This window comes from Tachypleus tridentatus, chromosome 9 (genome assembly GCF_004210375.1).
Source record: "Tachypleus tridentatus isolate NWPU-2018 chromosome 9, ASM421037v1, whole genome shotgun sequence".
NCBI lineage: Eukaryota > Metazoa > Arthropoda > Merostomata > Xiphosura > Limulidae > Tachypleus > Tachypleus tridentatus.
The window spans coordinates 128,527,398-128,545,826 of record NC_134833.1 but is presented as its reverse complement, the minus strand read 5'-3'; the positions used below and the strand labels follow the sequence as shown (position 1 = coordinate 128,545,826).

Here is an 18,429-nt window from a genome sequence, read left to right as displayed (position 1 = left end):
CACCATTTTGTGGGTTAACAATGTTGTTCTCTGCTTATCAGTAGAAGTATTAATACCCATACCAGACGTTCTGAAATACATTTTTATTTCAAGAGGGTTTCTCGTCATCAAGAAATCAAGATATAAATATTTATCAACGATCTTAACCAGATGATATTTCAAATTGGGCATGTCATTTTTATGGCATTATCATCATACTCAAGACATTATACAACTCGTGAAGACATCACCCCTGATGGTGGAGACAATACAGTGCTGTCATGACATTATGTAACTACTATTCATCAATATAATTCATACATTCACACTCAACCAACTTCATGAATCTAAAATAACTAATAACTTTTCAATTTACAAGGTCGAATACTGTTCAACTCCCAACTTTTTACTACGTGCACGAGTCTACAGAGTTTGGCCAACTCACGTGAAACTTTGTCATGATCACTACAAACATTCATTCGCGAGATTACACAAACCCAGAAAACGACTTACAAACAATAAACGCAAGTAATTTTCATGAAGTTACTCTAGTGAAACTCGCACAACCTGTCTGACATAATTTAATTCAAGCTTATCACGATAAGGCGTGGCTATACAATATTCGTTTATTCTTCAGGAACCTTTCCTTCACTTATAAATGATGACTATGGAAATCAAACACGTTTTTAGAATGTACGCCTTTGTACAGTGTACGTTTATTTTTCCTGTGTGTATGTATTTCAAAAAAAATTACACATGCATACGATGGTACACATTTTTAGACGTAGCTTCTTTTATCTAAGACATGTGACTGTATGCTTGGAACTGACGTTAAATATTGACGTCTATTGAGGAAATAATATATGAAAATGAAACCGCCTATTAAATGTAAAACGGCGTATTAACTTACTAAAAAGCGCATAAAAGAAATAAAAACATTCAATCTGGTTTATTTAAATACTTCTATGATTATCTCACTACTAGGAAGATAAGTGTTTATATGTTTAACGTAGGGTTGACCTCACACCTATTGACAGGACGTGACCAACAAGTGGTGTGTCGATATATACACTCTTCATTGTTATTTTGTGTCCATAACCAGATCATTTCTTTTAATTATTACATTTTCTACATTTGTTTTCATAAACGTATAATTACACTACGTTAATTACTATTATTATTTTTTTACAATTATTCAATAATTGTCGAGGAAGAGATGCAACTGTAGGTGTTGTAACGTATCTAGAGGGCGCTGTAACTATTTAGAAAATTTCTGAAGTCTAAGAGGTCAATGTCTCTATATGCACTATGTACCCACTTTTTAACATTCTCTAAGGATCATAACTGGCTGGAATTAATAACTCAACGTTCTGTAAATCTCCATGTATCGTCATATTTTTGTTCGAATTCTAACATATACAAATGGCTGAGTCTGATAAAATACCGAGTAAACGTCACTGGAAGCAATTTTCCTTATTTCAAAATATTGAAACAAATTAGATGATCGCACGATACCCAGCTGTAACTCAAAACGTAACACCGAACATATAAAAACAAAAAAGGAATGTTAAAACGCGCAAGGTTATAGGTTTAGCCAGGTATTGTTCCAAGATAGTTCCTGATACTCAAAGACGAAAGTGAGTTAACTGTTCAGTTATTCGAACAAAACTACAAGGTGATCGCGCAAATTAATTAATATGAAAAAAAATAACCAATCATTGTTCCCACTTTATATTCAGAAATGATGAGCAAATACGTCAAAACAGATACGGTAATGTAATGTTGCAACGATAATTAAAACCTGTACGCAATCAATGCAGTAACATTCGTATGCAATATCTTTCAATAGTACATTACTAACATAGTCCCAGATCACTTACAAGTGTGATTTCACATATACACACAACAGAGACCCGTTTAAAACATCATTTACAGATTACCTAAATATCTGACCAAATATCACACGAAATATTTTCACATTTTTCTAATCGCTCATTTACTTCTACAACAACAACAATAACAAATCTGAAAACCACAACTAAAAATAATACTCTAAATCTAGTTGACCACAGATATCAAATCTCTGTCTCACCTGTGACTTACGTAACACATTCTCTTCGTCTTCAGCATGACGACAAACTAGCTCCAAACCAGAATTTAAGATATTACACTGACGTACTTTGTTACCATTACAAATCCATGCAGTGGTCGAAAATATACTAATTAGTCCTGTAATAATGATGATACAGTTCTCGAAATGATGTCTATTTACACCTGAGCTATAACACCACAATACGTGGCACCAGAGTGGGTGTTACTAAGATCCCACACTAAGAACGTAGGATGATTCAAACGAACTTAAATCTTTGAACATACGTCAAAAGGTGTGTTAACTTATCGTACAGAGCTAAAACTTGGTAATTTATAGAAGGGCGAAGTTTATCACCCTCCACCCTAAAGATTCTATGATACTTTCTTTGACTTTGAAGGTGGAGGAGGCAGCCGTAGGTGCGTCAAGATTATTTATAACAATCACATACACACACGAAAAACTTTGTAGAATAAACTTGAACTATGTATTGAAATCTTACAATATATAGATGAATAAACAGATATGGCCAGATACAATACAAGTTTCGCAATAGACTGAGGACCCCTGTTACACAAAGTAAATTTTGTAAGTTTATTTTAGTTCTGCGCAAAAACAGGGCTGTTTGCGCTCTGTCCATCTGCTAGCTCGAGTCCCAAACCCTGCAGTCATAAGCAACCAAACCTACTCTTCAGTACAGTGGAATATAAAGTACAAAGATGCACAATGTGCTCTATAAGCAGAGTTCATCTCAGGGAAAGAACCATAAATTTTAGCTTTTTAAAATCTCACTTACTGTTGAACCATCGCAGAACTCAAATTCACAAGCCTAAACTAAAAAGTATCATACTCTATTATCGCCAAATTTTCGCTTCTGATATTTTAATGTGTCCTTGACCGTTTGAACTATTGTTTTCAATCACCAAAGCCAACCTTCATTACTTTTTATATGACAATCAATCTCAATCAAATTATCACAAGAAGAAACCGTAAAAAATGAACGTTGTTTACACACACAAATAACTCGTGTTTAAAATATAACCTAATCTTCATAATTAACTTCCTTCCTACAGTTACTAAAATTTGGACATTGGGGTAGCTCATCAGACAACCCATCACAATCATTGCTGGTTTAAAAGCACAACATTAAATTCGTTATGGTTGTAAAAATGGTGAACATTTGAACCAACTACAACTTTTTGAAGCATTTTCCCCATCCACTAAGTAGAATGAATATATTTAAAGTTTAAAGTGAGATGTATTCCGATCTCTATAAGAAAGGTTTCAGCGTATAAACATCATGAAATTCTTTAGAGCCGAGTGCTTTTGTGTGAGCAATAAATAAAAACTACGTCTGTAGTTTTTATTGGTACAGTTTATTCACTTCATTAACAGTAGTACTATGGACTAAATTAACGAAATTGCTAAGAACAAAGATATTTTGTGCGTCGTAAGTATAAACTAGTTCTTATGTGTACAGTCTGTTCATTTATTTTGCAGCGATAATATGAACTAACGGAAAACAATGAATTAGATTGTTCACAAATAAATTTGTTAAAATGTTTTAACAAAGACCATAGGCAGGGAATTTATTTTAAGGCCCAAGAGAAATCAACAACCATAATGCATCACTTATGGAATGACTAATGCTGCAACCAAAATTATGTCGTTTCATTTTATCATTTCAGAAACAAGTTCGTGCCTCACGCAAGTCACCTGTTCTGATTTTCTCAGGTTAAGGGCGTTATACTTAGCTGTAGAAACATATATATACACACACACACTGATACAATGGTACGGTCCGAAATATTCTAATGTTTAGCGATAAAAAATAGAGGTAACTTGAGCGTTTAAAACCCTTTAACTCGAAAAACAAACAATTTATACGTTACCATTTTGAGCGAACATTTCACAAATTTACGTGATGTTTCAGAGAGCTGGATCATTAGTTATAGTTTATTACCATACGGTGTGATACTATTTTTTGCCCAAATGTTTCACGACGAAGACTGCTTGAACGCTAACTCTGTTTATAATTTTTGGATAGCACATAATTCTAAGCATCCATGCTTTAAATTTTGTATAGTGACTGAAAGTCAGTGAATGTAATACAGTACATACTGAACACCTGTGAGTTATAACTACATCGGGTAATGACGTCACAATCGTAGCTGTGACTACACCTGCTCTTTCTGGGTAAATATTTCATGCTATCGACTTTCATCAGTACTTGGTACTCCACCAAGCCATAGAAACCTAAACTTTGATAACCACAACAACAACATACATGAAGTACAGTAAAAGTTAACAATAATTAGAGAAAATTAATTTCTACTTGGGAAAAAAAATAAAAACTTTAAGACATTACAACTTCCATCAAAATAACATAAAAACATTAGTTGGCTGGACTAGGATGGTTTGTATTCTCACTACATTCAATGATATCACACACTTGTATATCGTGTATAAATGAACTAAAACAACATTACACCTACATGTTTGCATTTATACAATGGATAAAGTTGAGCCGAACTAACAACGTAATTAAAGTTGCACATAGTACTGCTAGTCGGCTGGCAACTGTACAAGGACATAAGACGACTATAATAATGTGGTTGGATGTCAAGTTTGACGAGCACACAAGATTTTTCATAAATGTTAGATTTAGTTTTATTTTTTGAACTCAGCATTACATCTCGTTTTAAATATCTCGTTATGTATTATATATGCATTCAAGATTCCTGATTACAAAAACAAAACAAATGAGGGCATCACACTTCAGCTTACGGAAAATTAAACATTCAATAAGGAAACAGGATCCTACAAGATAGTTGTGGTGAGTATTCTCTTCAGCACACAATTTTGTTATATGCAAAACGGTTCAAGGGTAACTTGGTTTCTAAAACACAGAATTAAAGGTGGGATCACTCTTATTTTGGGAAGTCTCAGGGTGCCAAGTCTTTCGAACCAATATTTACATGAGAGAAAAAGCAATCGTGTTGACAAGTAAAGAGGATATATGTAAATAATAAAAAAAAAATGTTGTAAGGTCCAGTTGCAAGAGAAAAATTTACAGATGGCTGAACTAGATATATAACCTTGAGAGAGGACGGCCAGGCTTTGTAAGTCTTAGACCTAACTATCACAGAAACATGGAAGCGTTAACATAGTCCTGGAAATTATCTTTGTTTAAGATAAAACGTGTATTTTAGGATTTTAAAACTTTGTAAACAAAGAATACACACACACACACCTCTAATGTACACATCTTGTACATTTAGAAACATTAAAAATAGGAATAATAACAGCACACCCAGTTTCTGAAAGCTTCAGAGCAGGTTTAATACTTGGCTTTATATATCACTTATGTGATTAACTCGTCTTTGTTCGAAAAACATATTAATCTCTCAAAGATAATTTGTCTAAGTTACATTAGAAGAACGTCAGACTTAGATTTATGTATCTGCTGTCAATGGTTGATACATGAGTAAATTAAAGACTTTGAAAAGATATTTAATGGTGTAGGCTTAGCAGAATATACACGAGTACATCAAGCAACTGACTTCAGGAAAGACAAAAGTACATTACCGATTAAAAGTTGGAACTTAAAACAAGATAAGTATTTCAACAGCTATAAACAGGTTAAAGGAAGATATGCTAGTATTTCAACAGCTGTAAACAGGTGCATAAAGGAAGATATGCTAGTATTTCAACAGCTGTAAACAGGTAGATAAAGGAAGATATGCTAGTAATTCAACAGCTATAAACAGGTAGTTAAAGGAAGATAAGTATATTTCAACAGCTATAAACAGGCAGTTAAAGGAAGATAAGTATATTTCAACAGCTATAAACAGGCAGTTAAAGGAAGATAAGTATATTTCAATAGCTATAAACAGGCAGTTAAAGGAAGATAAGTATATTTCAATAGCAATAAACAGGTAAAGGAAGTTAAGTATATTTCAATAGCAATAAACAGGTAAAGGAAGTTAAGTATATTTCAATAGCAATAAACAGGTAAAGGAAGATAAGTATATTTCAATAGCTATAAACAGGTAAAGGAAGATAAGGCTATAAACAAGTTAAGTATATTTCAATAGCTATAAACAATAGCTATAAACAGGTAAAGGAAGATAAGTATATTTCAATAGCTATAACCAGGCAGTTAAAGGAAGATAAGTATATTTCAATAGCTATAAACAGGTAAAGGAAGATAAGTATATTTCAATAGCTCTAAACAGGCAGTTAAAGGAAGATAAGTATATTTCAATAGCTCTAAACAGGCAGTTAAAGGAAGATAAGTATATTTCAATAGCAATAAACAGGTAGCTAAAGGAAGATAAGTATATTTTAATAGCTCTAACCAGGCAGTTAAAGGAAGATAAGTATATTTAAACAGCTCTAAACAGGCAGTTAAAGGAAGATAAGTATATTTCAACAGCTCTAACCAGGCAGTTAAAGGAAGATAAGTATATTTCAATAGCTGTAAACAGGTAGTTAAAGGAAGATAAGTATATTTCAATAGCAATAAACAGGTAGTTAAAGGAAGATAAGTATATTTCAATAGCTATAAACAGGTAGTTAAAGGAAGATAAGTATATTTCAATAGCTATAAACAGGTAGTTAAAGGAAGAATTTTGACTTCTTCCCATTTTAGTTTTGTATTATTATTATTCCTTTTAATAAAAGTGGTGTGAAAACAAATAATTTAGAACTGCTGCAAGTTCCAGTTAATGGAGCAGCTGTAAAGTTTTTAAAAACTAAAGTAACTTGAAACATGTTTGCAATCAACTACATTTTGGGATTGTCTGTCTGGATTGGTAGTTATTATGAATCATGTTTTAGGAACAGAACTTTAATGCAATCATATAACTTATGACTTAATATCAAAAAAGTGTAAGAAACAATAATTTTATTGAGATAAGATACTGTTTACTCTTATTATTGTTTGCCTTCAAAATACTGTATCTTATTTTGTGTGGACTTTTTAACAAGACTCTGTCGTACTGGTAGTTATTGTAATTTGGTAATAATGCAGTTAGTATTTTATAGAAGTGGGTATAGGAAGGCCAAAAGTATTATAGCTTGTGGCCTCCACTTGGTAGACACTGCTACTGGAAATAATTGAGTTAAAAGTTTTTGTGTAGTTAGCATGTGGGAAAAACAACAGATTCATGTACATGTATTTAAGATCACAGAGAGTACATAAAAAAACAGATCATTTAGTTACTAGACAAAGAATCAAAACACAAAAACAGAGTAATTCACAAGATTGAAGGATGTAAAATAGGACCAGACATTTTATCCTAAAAAGACAGTACAAAGTAATTGTTAATTTTTTTTGTACTAAGCAAAACTTCTGTATTGCTACAGTGATGAACTCCTTCAGCATGGGTTCAGTCCCTGGGACCAATCTTGTAAACATTTTGTACTTATTATAGTTTTCATGCTATAACATTCAAATCAGTAAGAGCATATTTATGAAATTTGGCAGATTATCAGTAAACGTTACAATGCTTTCATATACAAAATATCAGATGTATTTTATTAAGTCTTAAGGTTTGTTAAGCAATGTTTTTCTCTTGCCATTTTATTCTTTTTTGCATGTTGCCTGTCCAAAATGGAAAGTAATTTTCTTTTTAAAAAATTCACATAGTTATCAAACATTTCTTAAAGAAAAAACTTTATATTTTATCTGTTATTTTTACTAACAGATTACTATATGGGTTCAGTTAATTTGACCAATTCCATAACCATCATAAAAAGTAGGAAATATAAATTATGCCTTTTCCATTCTAGAATGACTACAGATTATAACATACAAACATGACTGTTTAGACAAAATAGCTTAAATCTCATAACATACATTTCTATATATATATATATAGTATTTTTCTTATACTGAATTTTCAGCTCTGCTTGACTAACAATACAGAAGTTATAATGATGAGACATACTCACCATTAATCTTTACAAAGTGACCTGTCTTGGGTGTGTTTTAGTGGACTAGTATTTCATAAAACAGTCACATTTCAATTATTATATATATGTTCATAGATTATTAGTTTTTACAAACAAGTTCTTAAACTTATTTTTCTTAAAACATAAAACAGTAAATAAAGAATTAAAGCAAACAATTATCTCTTCTAGTCAAGACCTCTGTACTTAATTGCTGCTTGTTGTAGCTTGCCAAGCCTAAAGAAATTTCACACGTAGAGGATGTGAAATAAAATAATTTTTTAAGCTTTTATATACAGATGTAAAAAAATAATTAAAAAGGAACTGCTATTTCAAACTTCTCAGGCAATATTAGGGATCAAGCTGTGACAAATTTGATGTAATTAATTTTAAAATTGAGCAGCAAATAGAAAAGAAAATTTTGGTTATATCAAAATAGTGGTATAGTGTAGAGGAAACACACAAAAAGAATGTGATGATATTAATCATTGACTTGTAACAAACAGTCTTCAAAATTTATTAATTTAATTATGACAGTGGATTTTGTATGCTTTAGAAAAGTAACATACCCACAAAAAATGTCATTCATATCAGCTGAAACAAGAAATAAACAGATATAGATATACATGTTTTGTTACCTTTCTTCCTTCTTGCGAATAGAAGCATTAAGTCGGCGTTGGACAGCTGGGTTAGTGATTTTCTTGGTTTCTCGAATGGAAGAACTAGCAGACAAACTAGCTTCTTCAGTTCTGGAAGTGTGGGTGCCGAAAATAATGTGACTCTGTCCTCCTGTTAGAACTGTTTTACTGCCAGTATATCCTCCACCAGATTCTTCTTCATCACTGTCGTCTTCACTTGAACTTGTGCTTGAAGACTCACTGGATTCTTCTTTAGACTCAAAACTTCCTTCAGGTTTCAGTATGGGTTTCAAAACTGGATGTTCCTGATCTGGATTCTGTGTCTTAAGGATCCCTTTAATTTCCGAGGACTCTACAAATGGTTCGTTCTTAATTGCAGAATTTGAAGATATATTAGACACAACTATTCCTCTTGAAGAAGCATCTGTAGGATGCGAGGTTTCTTTCTTCAAAATACCTTTCATGATGAGAAAATATTTAAATGGTAGTGATGAAAAATGATCAAATTTAAAATATATAACATTTAATGTATTAATGGCAATTAAAACTGTGTTGCACTCAATAATGATTCTTATACAAACATATGTTCTCCGAGAAAAGAAAAACAATATTTGATTATTCTCTACTTTCTTCATAACAAAATGAACTAGTTTTTAATACTAATATTGGAAATGACATTTGATGCAGTTTTTTATTTAATGTAAACAAAGTTGTTTTTTTTGTCACATAATTTAGCAACTTAACATATGGATGTTTTCTTTTACTTCTTTTCTCATCAGAATTTCAGAAATTCCTTGTGATTGAATCTATGTTTATGTTAAAACATTTCAGTGTGTTAAAAAATAACTATATGAAATGTTCTGAAATTATAATTTTCCAAGAACACAATAAAATGTTACATATTATTACACTACCATAATAATTTGACTTAAAAGATCAACTCGTGATAATAGTTTAATAATTGGACATTTTATAGAATAAAACAGATAGAAACGAATTTTTATAAGTTAAACAACAAAACAGTTCTGATATGAGAGAATTCACATACACATTGTGTTACCTTTGTTAACATTAGTACTGTCTGTATCTTCAGAACTAGTCATTCCTTTGTCTGATGCAACTGTTTTTTTCATTCCAGGTAATAACGGTAGAACAAGTTTTCCTCCTGCAGGTGGTGTAAAAGTTTTAGAATGAGAAATCTGACCAGTGTCTTCCTTCAACTCATGGAATCTTGAAATACTTGCAGCTAACAAGGATACCTTATTAACTATCTCAATCTCATCTGATGTCACAGGTTGGGTTTTGAACCTGGAGCACCTTCTTCGTGAATTTGGATCTGAAGCAACAGTTGGAGGTTTATTCTTTTCATCACCAATCTTCTGGTTGAAAAGTTTCATTTTGTCAGCAAGACTTAGGTTAACTGGATCATCTTCTGAATCAGAAGCAGTTTTATTTTCATCCGTGTTCACAGAATTGTTCTTATCTGCTTCTTCATGATTACTTTCACTTGATTTATCATCCTCTTTGACAAGTTTGGCAGCTTCATGAACTTCCTCCTCGGTAATAGGTTGTGTCTGTGAACGAGGAAGAAAACGTCTGTTGGCAATTTTTCGCTTTGCTCCTATGGCTTGTACTGGCTGTTTATGCTGTGCTTCTAACTGCTTAAAAAGCGTAGCCTTAGCAGCTACGCTCATTTTGGACAACTCATCTTCACTTCCAGAAGTTTTCAGTTGTAGTTCTTCAGATGATTCACTTTTAGGATGAATGGGCTTTGGCATAGATACAGGTGAATTCAAAGGAGATGAAACTGATGAATTTCTATCTGATGCATGACTAATTTCTTCAAGTGTCACAGGTAAAGTACGATATCTTACTCCTTGACGTCGATCTTTCTTTTTATCAGGCCTATAAGGTTGTGGGTACTCTTTTCTTTTATCTGAAAGTGCCAGTTTCTCAGGAGCCAATTCCTTCTCCCGTTGTGAAAATATATCAAACGACGCTTTCTTCATCACAAGAGCACGAAATGCCTGTACAGATTCCAAACTAGGATAAAGATAAGGGAACATTAAATGCAAGTGATTTCAAGCTTTACATGTATCTTCTAGCCTTAAAACTAATTTCATTTCAATATATTAGAATAAAACAAATGTAGATTACTGAAAAGTCTACAAATTTTGAAAACAACTAGTATTTCCTATTGAATAGGTTGATTAGTTTTCAATATTTTTCAACTCCCCCTTCTCAGAGTCACATGCAGTTTTTGTTGTTATATATTTATTTCAAGGATGCAGGTATAACAAGAACAAAATTACTATTGAAAAATATTTAACTCTCTAAACATTTTTGCACATTCTGCTGAAATTATTTTCTTGATGTCCTAATAATTATCACTATAACTTATAAAATTTCTGGTCTTTTTATAAAAGGCAGATAAGAAAATGGTTTGGATTAGGTTTCAGCCAAGGAGACAAATACAATTCCATGCTGTCACCATCTGATGGGTAAATCAGGATTTTTGGGGAGATGCAGGCAACAACTGCTCAGGTTTAAGAACTTAACAGTGAAACTAACTTTTTTTAAAAAACCAGGATTTCATTGCAAACTACTGTAAACTTTAAACTAATAATTTTTTGTTTTTTTCTAAATGGAATTCTCAGTCATTTTCAGTTCAAATGTTTTTGGTAATGCTGCTCTACCACATTACAAACAGAATTTCTGAAAAAAGTTTTTGATTAAGTTTATTTAGCAATTATGCTAAGAATATTTTTTTACATCTAAAATTTTATAAAAATGTAATTATGATTGAACCATACTCATTAAAACCAAAATAGTTAAAAAAACAAAACAAAAAATTTGCAAGTCGAAACATCAATTGCTATGACACACAATACTCCAATTTTGATATTCTAAGTAATTTATCAAACAGTATATTTTAGTATATATATACAATTTTAAAGTTTTTTTTATTATATATCTCTTGTTAAAAATTCAGTCGAGTCTTAAATATTGTTGACTGAAGATGCAGCATGACTGACATTAAACTCTATAATATAATGGCTTATTTATGAAACTAGACCTACATGCTTTGAAAAAACAGCAGAAGTAATTCACAAATTTAATAATACAGCTTTGGGAACTGATTTACTTCAACTCACCCATCAGTTTCATTTAGTTCATCCACAGTTACAGGCTGTGTGCGGTATCGAGGTGCATTACGATGGTCAAATCGTTTAACACTCTTTCCTTTGCATATTTTCTTCTGGAAGGCACTTTTAATGAAGAAAAACAGTAATTCAGACAAAGAAAAATCATTTATTTATAAGACATGCATTTTAAAACCAAATATATTGCTCTTATCAAAGAGAACAACTTCATATGAGTGAAAATAAAAACTTAAGAGATCAAAGCAAATGTTTCATCCAACATTATGTTTCGTAATATTATATCTGATTATCACATTATGTCTATGTCTGTCTAATCATTGCACTTCTCAAGCAGTTTGAGAATTAAATGAGTATTCATGTGATTCCATACAAAGACATACCAGTCAAGTCACCAGATGTAGCACTTAGGACATGACAGCTTTATGAAAGAGCATGTTGCAGTGGAAGATATGCTCCAGCGCTATTTTCATGATGCATGGTCATCAGACAGAGTGACCAGTAATAAGAACTGTACCAACAAAGCAAGACTGTAAAATTGTTTTTGTATGATACTCAACCACTCTTTTTTAACCAAGCAATTAGTAATTTCTATACTTTAATCTGTATACACAAGTACAAATCTCTCTCTGTGGGTCTGTTCCTTATGCACGGCCACATGTTTAAAGCAACAAACTCAAGGTATAGATACAACTTTATGCAGGAAATAACATGGACTGTTGCCTCAGACCATTTTAAGGTTACAACTTGAGAACAGAGTGACCACACTGTATAGTAACTGGTCTCAAACTGAAAAGACCACATTGTTTTTCGTGACATATGATAAATATAGCTATTATTTACAATTCTTCTCTATGTGAAAACTTCTTTTATTCATCTTATCCATGATCATTTATGTGTTACAATAGTTTAAAAACTTTGTGAAGGATTCATTTGTGCCCCACCCCTTTCACACATAGATGCTTACTCTCTAATTCCTTAACTGAAAAAGGCTGGTAGTTTTTGCAATGAGAAATAAAAAAATCAATTCCCCAGTAAATGGAAAGATAATAAAGTGAGAATGTGCTGTAAAAAACATCTTACTACACAGTAGAAATCAAGACACCAAAGGTTAAGGAATTTTGTTTTGACAACTAGAAATGTTATGCAAACTACATGAAAGAGGCAGTAACAATGTACCTGGTTCTGCTTTGATTAAAGTAGCTTTAGCATATTTTTATTTTTTTTGCAAACTGTTAGTTTTATTAATTTTAATCAAAATATTTAGCTAGGTAAAGAAATTTTGATTTTTTTGCAAAAAATTACTATTAATATGGTTGAAGTTATCAAAACAGCTTAGAATATTTAAGGCCATTTTTATCTGAGAATGCCAGGTACTCTGCTAGTGAATAAGAAAAAAAATATTAATTTAAATGACTGTTAATGCTATAAATTTGATTTTTTAATATATTATTTACTATTTAAAAACATTTTTGTTGATCATAATCAATTATAATTAAGTACATTTACAAGAGAAACAATTTTTAACCTCTTTAAACACTAGTTTTATCCACAAATTTCCATATTTTTTAATATACTTCAAAACTTCATGTAATAAAAAAATGCAGTACTTAAAATGTGAAACTACCACAGCTTGAGTACATCTACACATTATGGTATACCTCACATATGTACCTAACAATTTATGTATAATGCTGACAAATGAGAAAAATTTTTCTCCTTACCTTCCTTCAATAAGTTGTATTCTTTCAGAATTTAGGGACTCCAGTTCATTGTGTGATGTGGCACTTTTAGGTTTTTGAACAGTAGTTTCTTCCTCCTGGGAACTCTTCCCTTTCCTTATTTTCAACACACTGCTTAGTTCATTAGTAAAGGAATCAGCCTCTTTAGGTTTTTTCAGGATTGAGGGTGGTGTTAGCTCGCGTGTTAATAGTGATGATGAACTGTCTTTCACCTTTAAAATTGATAGAGGTTGATCTGTCTTAATTGAGGCACCTTCATTATTATCTTTTTCAATAGTTTGGTTCCCTGCTTGAAAAGAATGGTGTGCTACAGTTTGTGAAATATTCTTGGCATGAACACCACATTCTGAAGAATCTGACTTGTTGCTTCTTTCAGGTGAAGAAGTTCTCAGAATTGAAACTGGTTTGGAATACTCTCCTTCCATGTATGCCTTTTTAAGAATAGGTTTAACTCCACTGTCTGATTCAATTTTTGATTCTTGAGAATTTGATCCTTCTGAACCACTATCATGTGTTGATTTAGTTTTTAGGATAGACTTAGGTTTATCTTCACATTCATCTTCTGTGCTATATTTTTTCTTCAATATTGGTTTTGGTTCACTTTTTTTGTGGTCCAAAGAAAGCTCCTCAAAGCTGTTTCTTTGCTTTAGGATTGGTTTGGGTTCACTCTGTGTTTTAGCTGTTTCTTCTGGAGTTCGATGTTTCAAAATTGGATGTACCTGCAAATTGTTGCTACTCGACTCAATTTTATCAGTTTTGTTTTTCAGAATTGAATGCACTTCTGGAGACTGACTTCTAGTCTCTCTTTCTTCTGAGCTCAGTCTACTTTTTAACACTGAATGAGATTTTGATTCCTTTGACTCCTTTCTTGGTTCCTCACTGGATAATTTTGTACTGTCCCTAATTTTGGTTTCAGTAACAAGAGATTTTAATGAAGGTGCTCCTTGGTTGTCTGTCTGAGATGTCTTCTTGACAGAAACACTTTCACTTTCAGAGGAGTTTTTGGCTTCAGTCAAGCTGTGTGAAGAAATAGTTGACTTATTGACAGAAATATCCCTTTTCCTGGTGTATCTCCTCTTGTTTTCCCTGAAGACATCTCTTTTACTAATTCTTCTTTCAGATCCTCTGGTTGTAATACAGGTGAATATCTTGAACAAGAGGCTGTTTTTATGGTAACTTTATTTGAACTCTCTTCATCCTGTAAAGTATTAAATGTTGTCGAATATGCAGGTGAGTAGGAAGATTCTCCTAAGTTCAAAGATGGATTTGTAGTTTCTAAACAGTCACCAAATGTTTTACTTTTTGTGCTTATTGAAAGAGTATAAATGACAGATGAATTCAAATCCCTCTCTAATGTATCAGGAGGTGTAGAAAACACTTCATCCACCTCAGTGTCCAATTCTTGAGGGAATGTATTATCACATGAAATGTAACGACTGCTTCCACTCCCCTGTGTACTAGCACTTACTGTTGAGTAAGAAGAGCTGTTAGTTTTCTTACTTTCACCAGATCTGCTTTGCTTTTTACAAACAGTTTCAAACTCTGATATTAAATGTGGTGTTTCTAATGCTAATACATTTTTTGTTTCTATATTTAATGAGCGATCAATACTTCCAACTGATGTTTCTTTATCTTTTGTATCAAAATCTATGATATTTTGATCAGAATGTAATTTCTTTGAAGGTGGAGTTTGTGACAAAGAATTGTCTTTATGCACAGAGTGGGTATTTGGACTTGATCTGGATCTTTTTTTCAGGCTTTCAGTTTGCAGACCGTTTGAAGCTCTTGTGATAACAGATGTAGATTTGGGCCGTCTTTCATCATTCTCACTTTGCGATTTATCACCTTTGTCTGTCCCACTACTTACTCCATGTTCTGCTCGCCTCAGTAGCCTCTCACTACGTGACCTTAGTGAAGACTTCTTCTCTGGATCAGTGGAGCTATTATGTCGAAAAACTTTAGGAATCTCAGGTCTTTTCAGTGCTGAAGAAGTTTTTCTTGGAGATGACTCTGGGGTCTGGTCAAATGACTGCTTTCTGGTTGGTGCCTCTTGTTGCTTTTGTACCAACTGTGATATCTTTGATTTATCTGACTTAATGTCAGACTGCATGAAAAAAATCAAAGAATGTCTTAAAATAAGATTAATAAATTAAGATGCTAGTAAGTTCTACAGTCAATTATTAACAACTTTCCAAAATCATACAAAGCAACAAATACAAGTTGATGAACAAAATTAACAAATGCAGCAGAATTTTCAAAATCAATAAATTTCTAAAATTTGTACAAGTTCAATATCAGTAATTTGTAGTTCAAACACTCAACAAAAGCTTTATTTTTTAAAATTTGAAGATTAAATTCATCACACTTACTGTTAAATTATGCAAGATTTCTGCTGTGCTTAATTTTACAAAACTCTGATATATTAACACCTCCCACAGAAGTCAGCCCAGCAGCTTGATGCAGATTAAAAAAAAAAAGATCACTCAAGAAAATATCAAGGTTGTTTTGATTAGACAAAAGAAATATCTTTGAAAATATTTTTAAGGTCTGGGTTGCCAGACCTGGCCTGTGACAAGACCATGAAAGCCAACATGAAAAAGTTAACTTGTAATTTTAAAGTAAAACAATGTATCATTGAAACATGCTTGAAATGTTCTACATATGGTTGTGAATGTGCAGCAATTAAGCTAAACTATTTGGTCCAGGTCAGATGAGGGACACAATTATTCAAAGATATTCCACTCAATTTGACATACTAGATGAACTGGAATTTTGCCAATTGATTACTGCATTGGCAGCAAAGCATAAGTACTGTGCACGACAGTATTGTTATCTTCAAAAAGAGGAATTGGAAACATGTATAAGTTATTAATTTCAATAAGCCCAAAGATACAGTTTTGAAATGGATGCAGAATGCATTACAAGATGATTTCCACAGTGATCCTCAAACACACTACTTTGAAGGATTGATTTACTTTATACATGTTACAGATAAAGAATAGTTAGTTTATCATTAATTTTTACAAAGGATATTAGTTTTCTTTTTAAAGTATATTTGTACCCACAAAAATAATTTTTTCAATGAGAAGTTTATTCAGTTTCTGTTGTATTTGATGCAATACAATTCATAAACATTAAAATTACAACAATCCTGAAGAACTGGTACCAATTATTGTCTAGCCTTTAGATATTTTCAAAAAAGAAGACTTGAAAGAAAATTAACAAATTTGGTAAAAAAAAAAGAAGAAATTAACTAGTTTAGCCTCTGTAACCTTTCCAGTTATCTGCTCATACCTATTGAGCCCAGCATGGGCAGGTGGGCTAAGATGTTCGACTCGTAATCTGAGGGTTCGAATCCTGGTCGCACCAAACATGCTTGCCCTTTCAGCCATGGGGGCATTATAATGTGATGGTCAATCCCACTATTCATTGGTAAAAGAGCAGCGCAAGAGTTGGCAGTAGGTGGTGATGACTAGCTGCCTTCCCTCTAGTCTTACACTGTTAAATTAGGGATGGCTAGTGCATATAGCCCTCGAGTAGCTTTGCATAAAATTCAAAACAAACAATCATACGTATTTTCTTATAGTTTGATACAATTTCATTTAAAATTGAACAGGGAACTGGTTATACAATATTCCTTTAATGTTATAAAAAAGCAGACTTAGGAATACTGTTGTAATTCAATCTGTTGAAATGCCCTTTAAAAAGTTAAAGAGCTGTAGGTTAGTGAAGCCTTATATCTTTACACAATATTCCTTACTCTGCTACTTTAATATTATGAGAACCTTCACTACTTGCATTTCATCACATTCAAGAAATCAGTGATCAACAAGTAATGTTCCAAAGAGAAATTATTTACACTAACTTAACTGTGAAGTATATACTTACAGAATTTTCTCTTCAATATTTTGATAGTCAATGTTCTTTTAACCCTAATTAAGAATTTGTCACAAAAATATAAAATACACTTACCTGAGAGTCACAAGATTCTTCTTTGGATTGAAACTGGTGGTCTTTAACTGAAACTCCAGAACATCTATTGAAAAGTGCTGATCCTAGACCTTTCTTCTCAGATCCAGAGTTCAGAGAAGTAGAATCACTATTCTTACGCCATCTTTGGGACCTTCTAGGAGATTCTTCTATCTATATATATATATACACACACATATAAAAGTTAATTGCATCTGTATGGAAATTCACAAACTATTATAAACCTCTAACAAATACTATAATTTCAAATTCCAGTAAAGAAGTTATTATTAATCTAATTTCCTGCTAATCAAAGTGATTTTCAGTAATTTGATTTTCTTAGAACTTTATAGTATTCTTAATGGATTTTTTCTTCCCAGAATAAGATTAATAATGATTAAGGTTAATGTCTAACTTTATCTAAAAATAACACTGATTAAATTACTTTTAAGAAAGTTAATAAATTACTTTATGAAGTTCTTGTCAGTACAATAGTTACAAGTAAAGAAAAACTTTCCAAACAAAGAAATATTAACACAGGCACATACTGCAGTACAAAGTTAACAAAAATAAGATACATTAAACTCAGTTGTAAATGAATAACTATGTGTATACTGCAATACATTAATTCTTGCCAGTGATATGTAGGAAAGATTTGCATTATTTTTGAAAGATTGATATTAGACATCTCTACAATTACTTCCTTTTTCGAAAACTTTTCTTCACTTGGATGCTTTTTTTTTTAATGCAATGTTTAACTATACACAAGAATGCTGTATTTATAATCAAGTGCTAAGTACACTGAGATTCCAACTGTAATATTTATTGTTTATCTATTACTAACTGGTAAGTCCTGTTTCATCCTGTATTTAAGATTTTTAAAGGAACACTAAATT

The 18,429-nt window shown here is 32.0% G+C and overlaps 2 protein-coding genes across 9 annotated transcripts in view; both read right to left on the bottom strand.

Moving 5' to 3' along the window:
- The window catches only part of Svil (Supervillin), a 55,892-nt gene extending 40,753 nt beyond the window's left edge, over positions 1–15,139 (bottom strand). The window contains exons 1-4 of the mRNA XM_076457189.1: positions 13,547–15,139; positions 11,817–11,930; positions 9,722–10,704; positions 8,662–9,118 (exon numbers count right to left, since the gene is read on the bottom strand). Of these exons, the coding sequence (XP_076313304.1) occupies positions 8,662–9,118; positions 9,722–10,704; positions 11,817–11,930; positions 13,547–13,989 (1,997 nt within the window). The 5' untranslated portion in view covers positions 13,990–15,139. The remainder of the gene's footprint in view (positions 1–8,661; positions 9,119–9,721; positions 10,705–11,816; positions 11,931–13,546) is intronic.
- The window catches only part of LOC143226342 (uncharacterized), a 158,635-nt gene continuing 153,936 nt past the window's right edge, over positions 13,731–18,429 (bottom strand). For all 8 annotated transcript variants that reach the window (XM_076457187.1, XM_076457186.1, XM_076457188.1 and 5 more), the window contains 2 exons: positions 17,537–17,703; positions 13,731–15,668 (listed from right to left, as the gene is read on the bottom strand). In XM_076457187.1, coding sequence (XP_076313302.1) covers positions 14,577–15,668; positions 17,537–17,703 — 1,259 coding nt within the window. In that variant the 3' untranslated portion in view covers positions 13,731–14,576. The remainder of the gene's footprint in view (positions 15,669–17,536; positions 17,704–18,429) is intronic.